Below are 10108 nucleotides of genomic sequence, written 5' to 3' on the forward strand. Positions count from 1 at the left end.
CATTTCCATAAACTGAGAAAGTTTCTTCCTTCCCCCTTTTAAGTCAATCCAATCTTGAACTTTATATAAAGGAATCATATGGCATGGCATGACTCTTATGTGTCTGACTTCTTTTGTTCAATAAAGTGGGTTTGAGATTCATTCATTTTGTGTGTGTCAGTAGATATATGTATATGTGGTGGTGGGGCGGGGAATGATAGTTTTTTCCAAATAAAAACAGTGACCCTGAGGCTGGCATCCTAGATCACAATAAATTCTGAACCTTCTGTTAATTTTCTCATAAACAACATGATCTTGATCTCTGCAGCAAGTTGATTATAGAATTCATTCTCTTTTTTAAGACAATCAGCCCAATAGTGACTAAATAATTCTATGATAACTCTTGTAATCCTGAAAAAAAAAAAAGAAAGGAATATATGAGTTTATCACTTCCATATGCACCTGAATTTTTATCAAAAACAATGAAAGCTTTCTCTCAACTTTACTTGGAAATTTAAAGCATCTGCATTCCAAATATATAAATCCTATGTTAAGTGGTAATTTGTTGCTGATGTTGTTGTTTGCTTTTCTTGACTAGGCCGCTGCATTGCCAGCAAGTTAGAATGTAATGGAGAAAATGACTGTGGAGACAATTCAGATGAAAAGGACTGTGGGGCGAGAAGGGCAGTGTGCTCACGGAAATATCTTCCCGTCCCTAGCGTGCAGCTAATGGGCACAGGGTATGTAACTTTTATTTATCATTTTGCAGGAGAAAAGGCATTTCAAAACTAGTAGGCTGGAAGGAGAGAGCACTGAAGCAGTGAGACAAGTCATTGTCTACCTTCCTCACTACACTCTTATTACTCTAGCCAGCCCCATCTCTGACAATGGCTACCATGCACAGGTGGCTTGTGGCTGTGATCCTTACTCCTGAGGAATGAAAGGATTACCATTTGCATGTTTACTTTGTGCCAGATAATATTACAGGCCCTTCAAAACATTGCCTTCTTTGATTCTCACCACATACCTATTTCAGCTATTCCTGAAACAGAAGCATTAGAATCTGTAATTGAAACAGGAATTCTAACTCTGACAACTCTGGAGTGGATCAGATTGGACTGGTGCTGACAGGTGCCAGGATGGGTTCCCAGGTCTAGGTTTTAAATGGGTGAGTAACCACTCTTAAATGCCAGGAATGAATAAAGAAAGAGAAGCATGGCTATGTGCACATAGCAAGTGAAAACACTGAAGAAGCAACACTATTCCTCCAGTGTGAGAGGCAAGCCCAGGTTAACAATAGGAGACAAAGTCAGAAAGATAGGTGTTAGGCGCATATAAAACAGAGAATGTGACCAAAAATTGCATGGAAAATGATAAGGTGAACATGATTAGGGTGTCCAAAACTTCCTCTCATAAGGACCATGTGAGGCATGGTCAATATAGTTTAAAGTCAGAAGATCAGACCTGCATTACTATGTAATCCTGCTTGTTCGACTCACAATTCAAGATACTAAGCCTCAGAAAGATTAAATAACTGTCCAAATCCACCAACTAGTAGGACCAGGATTCAAATTCAGGTTACAAAACTCAGATTATTTCCACTACTTCATGCTGACTCAGGAAAACATTTATATTAGAGATGTGAACATACTGGAAGAAACCTCAAGAGACCCCTCAACCCTCCTCCCTGTCTCTCTGAAGAGTGCTCAGAAGTTCTAAAGCTCCTGTTGCAAGACTATCTTCTCATGAGGGCTTTGGAGGTTTGGCCAGGGATTCTAAATTCAGTGTACTGGGACAATGTCTTGGAAAACTTTAGGAAATATAAGGTACATCATTGAAACAGAAGCAGTAATTCCTGGTTGAAAATATAAGAAAAATCAGTAAAGATAACCTCCTGTGCCTCCCTCTTCCTATGATGAAGACAGTTCCCTTAAATTTTTAGCCAGCAAGCAAATAGTTTGTTATTGGTTTTTATTGCTTCATATTGGATTTTTTTTTTAATTTAAGTATTTACTTATGCTGCCAGAGTTGCATAATATGAAACCTTGAAGCACCAAAGGCAAATAGCAGCAATTGAAAATACAGCCTCATTTGATTTAGAGTAAAAACCAGAAGCTATTGGACCAAATTCAAGGACACCAGTAAAATGGAACAACCATTAGTCTGGAAGTAAGCAGAGCTAGTTCTAGGCCTAGTTCTGCATTAACTCACTACATCACAGCCAAGGTACTTAACATCTCTGTGCCTCAGTTTCCTCATCTGTATGTTTAATGACTGCATACTTACTGAGGTTGTGTACTAAGAAATCTCAATTAGGACTGACCCTAATGAGAGTGCTTCAGTATCACCCTCTTATCCATGTGGAGAAATAGTTCCTTCTTTTCCTTTCCCCAGAAGATAACCTCAGCTGCAAATCAGCCAAAAACTCCCACTGATAATCACATCTTGTAATGTTCTGATTGATGAGGAGTGACATTACAATCTCACCTCTTGCTCAGCTGGTCTAGACTCTAGAGTTTACAGATGGAGAGGACCACATGCTATGTGTACTTTGGCAAAAGAACCATGTGGCACTCTGCCAAACAGAGCTGTTGTCCCAAGGATTCTCAGAAATGAGCAAAACCTGCTGGCTCAGGGACAGCCAGTTCTCTCTTAGCATCCACAGGGACTGAGAGCTTTGAGAGCTGCTTACTGGAATCTCTGTATTAATCTTTGGCTTTAGAACTTCTGCCCCCATCAACACATTTCCACTCACAAATGGTGCCTTCCTGAATGGCTGTGTCTCCTTTTTTAAGTTGCATTTCTTCATGATAGAACTTGGAACTTGGAAATACAAGAGACTCAGAATAGTCAAAAAAAGAATCCTCAGAAATAAGAACAAAGATGGAGGAGTTACGCTTCCTGATTTAAAAACTACTTCCAAGCTCATAAGACAATGTGGCACTGGCATAAGGATAAACTTTTGGATCAATGGAATAATTGAGAGTTCAGAAATAAACTCCTACATCTATAAACATTTAATTTTGACCAGGGTGCCAAGATCATTCAGTGGAGAAAGAATAATTTTTTTTCAACAAATGGTACTAAGATAACTGTTACCCACATGCAAAAGAATAAAATTGAACCCCTTCCTCACAACTTAAAAATATTAACTCAAAATGGATCAAAATCTAAGCTACGATCCAAAATTATGAAACTCCTAGAAGCAAACATAGAGTAAATCTCCATGACTTTGGGTTAGGCAAAACCTTCTGAGATATGACATCAAAAGTACATGTGATAAAAGAAAAACTAAATTTACAGACATCATCAGAATTAAAAAACATTTGTGATTCAAAGAACACCATCATTAAAGCAAAATGAGAGCCCACATAATTGAAGAAATATTTGCAATTATATAGCTGATAAAAGTCTTAGAATAAAAATATGGCAAGAACTCTTACAACTCAATAAGACACAATTAATAAATGGGCAAAAGATCTGCAAAGATATTTCTACAAAGAAGATATACAAATGGGGGATAAGTACATGAAAAGATGCCCAACATTATTCGTCCTTAGAGAAATGTAAATCAAAACCACAACCAGACAGTGTTTCACACTAAGTAGCAGGGCTTTAATTTTAAAAAATGGACAACAAATATTAGTGAAGATGTACAGAAGTTGGAATCTTCATACTTAGGTGATAAAATCTGTGGGGTAGTTCTATTCTGTCCTGTGTATTGGGTCACTGTGAGTCATACTTGACTCAAGGGCACACCTCTACAAATAGAGCCAGAAGGGCTGAGTGTGGGCATCTAAACCTTTCTGGATGCCTCACCATGAGCTAGAAAAAAAGATATTCCTTCCAGTCATTTGTCATGACTCAAAACTGTCTAAGAGAAGAATTTCTTTTATATAACTAAGGTAAATTTTAAAGATTGCTCTACATCTATTGAACTCTTGAAAATTACTTTGTTTCTAGGTTTCATTTTCTGGCAGGAGAGCCCAGAGGAGAAGTCCTTGATAACTCTTTCACTGGAGGAATATGTAAAACTGTCAAAAACATTAGAGCAAGTAATCCCTACCGTGTCCCAGCCAATCTGGAAACTATCAACTTTGAGGTATGGTAGTCTAGGCACTCCATAACCAATGATAACAATAAGCTAAATTTCTGGTGAAAAATTAGTGGCAAATGAAGGAACAGTATAAAAAGATAATGAAAACTTGTAATAATCTAATATGTGTTGCTATTTAATCCTTCCACAACCCAATGAGGTCAGTATTACTATCTTCAAATTATAAATGAAGAAACTGAAGTAACTAATTTGCTCAAACATTTAATAAATAAAGGATTAAGGTTTTAAGCCCAGGCCTCCCTGACTCCAGAGCCCATGGTTTCTCTAGTGAACACACAGCTGTTGTGGACTTTCCTCACGTAGATAAATGGTTTGATTTACTCAGGATTGTCTCCTACCACAGCTGATTCTCTTAAGTACTTTACTTATGAAATTTAAACATAAAAAAGTGCCTGGCTCCTAAGAAAAATCAGAATGAGTTTAAAGATAATGGGAGAGTTCTGCTTCCCTTCCTTTCTGTTTCATTTCTTGGTTTGTTTTGTTGTTCTTCTTCTTGTTTGCTTGCTTTTATAAATGGTCACGAGTAGCAAACTACATACTCCCAGAATCAAGCCCAGTGCCTTACACATGGTAAGTTTTCCTTATATGTTGAACTGAAGTGAACAATCTACTTCTTTTAATTTGTGGTAAAGGAAACAGGAAGGACATGTATGTAATGGTGACATACATGCAAACCAGTTTGACATCAGAGAGAATTTCGGAAGGTCTAATGATTTCTGAGAACCACTTTATGAACAGTAGGAGTTCAGCAAGAAATCGTTTAACCCTTGTGTGATAGAGTGCTTTGCATGCATTACAGGCATTTTAGAATTTGCTAAACTCAATTTGAAACCATCTCTGGTGGCGTAGTGCCTAAAACATTTGACTGCTAACCATAAGGTTGGTGGTTCAAATCCACCACCCACTCCATAGAAGGAAGACTGGGCAATCTACTTCTGTAAAGATTTACCACCTCAGAAACCCAAAGGGGGTCTTTATGAGTTGGAATTGACTCGATGGCAGTGAGTTTGGATTTTTTAGTTTTTTGTTTGTTTTTTTTTTCAATACCCATCTGGAAGGAGCTCTAGTAGTGTAGTGGTTAAGGCATTTGGCTGTTAACCAAAAGATCAATGGTTTGAATTCACCAAGTGCTCCATGGAAGATAGATGAGACAGTCTACTTCTGTAATTTTGTAATAGTCACAGCCTTGGAAGACCAAATGGGGGTTGCTCTGAGTTGGAATCACCTTGATGCCAGTGATTTTGATTTGCATTTTGGAATATGCATCTAGAGGCCCTCGGTAGGCAGTTCAAACCCATCCACAGATGACTCAGAAAATAGGCCTGGTGATCTGCTTCTGAAAGGTCACAGCTTTGAATGTAGCACACATAGGGTCATCATGAGCCAGAATCTACTCATGGCAACTAACAACAGAAACAAGAATATACACATAATGCACATCAATGGGTTATGGGGAATGTCTAACTGCCAAATTCATACACTACAGGGAAGACTTACCTTGAGAAGTCCCATCTCTGGAGGTACAGGTAAAAAGAGCAACAACTGACTTCTGACCAGGTAAAGAAACTCACTGTCACCCCACAGATCTAGAAGATGCTAACGCAACTCTTACTGTTGTCCTGAACTCAGAAGAGCTGTTTTTTCAAAGAAAAATATCACGAATTCTATCAATGAGGGTACTACTTTTACTATTTATTGAATAGGCTGTGTGGACAAATCTAGAATAGAAACATTCCACATATGATAATACTCTGTGGGAGGATGCTTTCTAGCTCCTAAGCAATCAACCCACAAGCTCACTTCCAAGGTACAGTTATTTCCCAAGAAATATACTGCTTATATTCTCATGAAGTATCTATGTTAAATTCTAAGCAACAGATATTAAATTCAACACACAAGACTAGGTCAAATTTGGGCTTAGGTAACACTTTACACTTACATATTTTAGATTTTTTTAAATACTTCCATTATTTTCTTAGTCAATTCCCATAACAACCTCCCATAAAGGCAGAAAATTATTTATATTAATTTTACAAATAAGGTAGTGTATGTTGGTTTTGGTTAAATGACTTTCTCAGAGTTATGCAGCAAGCAAATGGCAGAGTAGAGTTAGAACACGTGTATCCTGGCTCCTAGTCAATCATGTGCTACACCAGATTTTGATAGTAATCTCCAGAAAAACACTGTTGTTAAGTTGGGTGGCATAGTGCCTAAGGCATTTGACTGTTAACCAGAAACCACCAGCCACTCCTCAGAAGGAAGATGGGACAATCTACTTCCGTGTGATACTGCGTCAGAAATCCAAGAAGGGGTCACTGTGAGTCGGATCTAATTCAATGGCAGTGAGTTTTGTTTTGGTTAGTTAAGTTGGGTGTCAACTTGACTGGGCCTCGTTTTGAATGGATAGGCAGCTGGATGTAGTTATTCCCCATGAGACTGGTAACAAACTCCAAGGTGGAATCTACTGGAGCAGCTGGGTAGCTGCCTTAGGAGAAGCATTGAGAAAAGTCTCTGAGCTTTTGGTACACTTGGACATGCATTTGGCCAAGTCTTCATCTCAATGGCCTGCCATGTTGTCTGCTGATCTTGGGACTGTTAATGGACTTGAGTTAGTGGCCTGCCATGTTGCCTGATAATTTTGAGACTGTGCCATTTTATTTATTGACCTTGAGATTGTCAGCCTCAGCAGCCTGAGCTAGCAGATGCCTCCAGCTTCAGTGGGCCAGGAGCAAGAGGCACAGCTGAAGCCCAAGGTCCAGGGACTTTCACCTAGCTTCTAGAGCTGGCACTTTGGACTCAGACTTCTGGCCTCCTAAACTGTAAGAGAATAAATTCCTATTTGTTAAAACCACCCATTTGTGATATGTCTGTTAGAATGGCACAAAAGAACCAAAACAGAGTAACAGTGGTCGAAGGTCTTAGTACCTTTCATAAACTATAATTCAAGAGGAATAACCCATGAGGTTTACCAGTGTTTTGCTGGAGCCAATTGGTCCCAGCTCCTGAGAGTCAATCATTAAATTTTCAGAAATTATGCAAGCTGATTGTTAAATATAGCTATCATCAAAAAATAGATGTGTCATTTTATAATTAAAAGGTTAGATTAAAAACAAGGGAATCATACTCAAAATTTATCATTTCTTAAATATTTTGCTATATTTTACCATTATCACTGTTCTGAAGATTATTTGCATCCTTTGTATCTTTGTGGTGTAAATACTATATAACAATTTGCTATTGCATCGTATCTTGAAATCTGCCATGGTGGGAATATATATGCCATGGAAAAAGGCAAATACTACAAGTGAGGGCTCTTCCCACCTTCCATCATAGAGCTGGCTGTTAGTCATTTACCAGCAGGCCACCAAGTTCACCAAAACAATTTGGAAAGAAGTACCTGGATGACAAGTATACCAGAAAACACAGCTTGCAAGTCTTTATTCAGATTAAAGTATACTCAAAGGTTTAATTATTAATGTGGCTCTAAAACTTGTCCAATCTTTAGAAGCTAACCATCATTGAGTTTTAGCTAATATTCAACTACTGAGAAAACTAATGGTGATAACAAAGATCTGAAAATGACCCAGAATGAAGGTCATAAGCCATTGGTTTACTTCTTAATGATCCCTATATTACTTTTTGTGTATATGAGCTTTGGGTGTAAATTTACAAAGCAGATTTGTTTTACATTCAAGAGTTCATGCACATTTGATTTTACAGCCCGATTACCATCCCCGACCATAACAGACTCTCCTCCCTTCTCTTTCCTATGACTATGTCCTCCCTGTGCCCTTCTTATCTGTGTATTCCTGTCTGTCCAGCTTTCCCTCTATGTGACTGCTGCCCCTCTGGTGTCTCATGGCTGATTGATCTAAGGGGTGCATCTCCCTAGAGTAGGTAGGTGGCTGCATCGCCCTGGGCTAGGTGTTCAGGATGTAGGTCTTTCTACTGTTGGGCTGAAACCCAATCCATGGAAGTGAGTCCATTTCTAGGCCCAAAGGATAACCTGGCGCCATAGTCTCAGGGCTTCCACCAGTCTCTATCCGACCAGTAACTCCAGTCACTTTTGTGTTTTTTAATTTTGTTCCACATTTTTCCTCCCACTCTATCCAGGATCTCCAGTTTTGATCCCTTTCTGAGTGGTTGGCATTGGTAGCCAGGCACCATCTAGTTTTTCTGGTCTCAGGGTCATGAAGGCTGAGGTCCCCATGGTCCATCTTATCTTTGGACTAATTGTTTCCAGATGACTGATTTTCTTCACTCTTATTTGCTCCAGATGAGAGGAGACCAATAGTTGCATTTTAGATGGCCACTCGAAAGCTTTTAAGACCCTAGTCGCTACTCACAAAAGTAGGATATAAAACAAGACTTTTATGTACTATGTTGTGCCAATTGAACATGATGTCCCCTGAGAATATGGTCCCAAGCCCCCAGGCCTGGTGATTCTCTCTCTCACGGTGTTTGATTGTCTCTGAGAAGCTACTCCAACCCTGTCTTCTGTTGCTTCTGTAATGTATGTGGATAATTTTGTAGAACAAGTGCATATATAGGATTATCTTCAGCCATGTCTATACTTGGTCTAGGGTATATTCCTGTTTGGCGACCCCCACCTGATCTTCTCACCTGTCTATGCATTTACCCATTGCCTAGTGTTTTTGTGCCACTGGTAATGCAGTATTGTGCATGTAATAGTATTGGCCTCTGTTGTCTATATCTTTTGTGCACATTCCTATGTTTCTCCTTTCTCCAATGTCACCATGCTGGTCACAGACTCTTACCATACTGCCCCTCCCCTCGCTCAAATCAACATGTGAACCCCAACTAGTATAAAATTTTGCCTCCCCATCCCTCCCATCCCCAGCAACCAATAATGTGAATTTCCTATCCTGAATAAAATTCCTTGAAGTTTTACAGTAATTAATTCATACAATATTTGTCCTTTTGTGATTGACTTATTTCACTCAGCATAATGTCCTCCAAATTCATCTATGTTGTGAGAATATTTGTGTATTCTTCACTACTTTTTAATGTTGCATAGTATTCCATTGTGTGAATGTACCATAGTTTGGTTATCCAATCATCTGTTGATGGGCATTTAAGTTTTTCCATATCTTTGCTATAGCAAATTGTGCTACAATGAACATGGGTGTGCATGTCTATTTGTGCCCTGGCTCTCACCCAGGATATATTCTTAGTAATGGAATTGCTGCATCAAATGGTATTTCATTTTAATTTTTTAACCACTTTCTACAGTGGCTATATCATTTTGCAGTTCCATTAGCAGTGTATGAGAATCCCAATCTCTCCACACTCTTGTCAGCATTTCTTATTTTCTGTCTTGTTGAATTTTTCTCTTATTGCTGGGATGAGATGATATCTCATTGTTGTTTTTATTTGCATCTCTCTAATGGCTAATGATTGTAAGCACTTCCTCATGTGTTTGTTGGCCACCTGTATATCTTCTTTAGTGTAGTGTCTATTCATGTCCTTTCACGTATTTTAATTGTATTGTTTGTCTTTTTGGTATTGAGGTATTGAAGTTTTCTATAAATTTTGGAGACAAGTCCCTTGTCAGTTATGTCATAGCCACATATTTTTTCCTATCTCTTTTTACCCTTTTGGAGAAGTCTTTAGATGCACATAAGAATTTAATTTTTAAAAGGTCCCAGTCATCTAGTTTCTCTTCCACTGCCTGAGCATTTTGGTATATGCTTAACAGTCTATTTATGCCATAAATTAGGCCCCTATATTTGCCCCTATTTTATCTTTTGATGAACTTTATAGTTTTGTGTTTTACATTTAAGTCTTTGATCCAACTTGAATTGGTTTTTGTGTATGGTATGAGGTATGGGTCTTGTTTCATTTTTCTGCAAGTGGATATCCAATTTTGCCAGCACCACTTGTTAAAGAGGTTATCTCTCCCCCATTTAATGGATTTTGGCCCTTTGTCAAAGATCAGCTGTCCATAGATTGTTGTTGTTGTTGTTGTTATGTGCCGTCGAGTCAGCCCCG

At 38.5% G+C, this 10108-nt stretch overlaps 1 protein-coding gene across 1 annotated transcript in view; it reads left to right on the top strand.

Moving 5' to 3' along the window:
* C6 (complement C6) overlaps nucleotides 1–10108 on the top strand; it is a 129864-nt gene that overhangs the window by 8321 nt on the left and 111435 nt on the right. The window contains exons 4-5 of the mRNA XM_007950533.2: nucleotides 578–719; nucleotides 3943–4081. Coding sequence (XP_007948724.1) covers nucleotides 578–719; nucleotides 3943–4081 — 281 coding nt within the window. The remainder of the gene's footprint in view (nucleotides 1–577; nucleotides 720–3942; nucleotides 4082–10108) is intronic.

The sequence above is a fragment of the Orycteropus afer genome, unplaced genomic scaffold (assembly GCF_000298275.1).
Source record: "Orycteropus afer afer isolate SDZICR_OR568_19922 unplaced genomic scaffold, OryAfe1.0 scaffold00275, whole genome shotgun sequence".
In the NCBI taxonomy this organism is placed as follows: Eukaryota; Metazoa; Chordata; class Mammalia; order Tubulidentata; family Orycteropodidae; genus Orycteropus; species Orycteropus afer.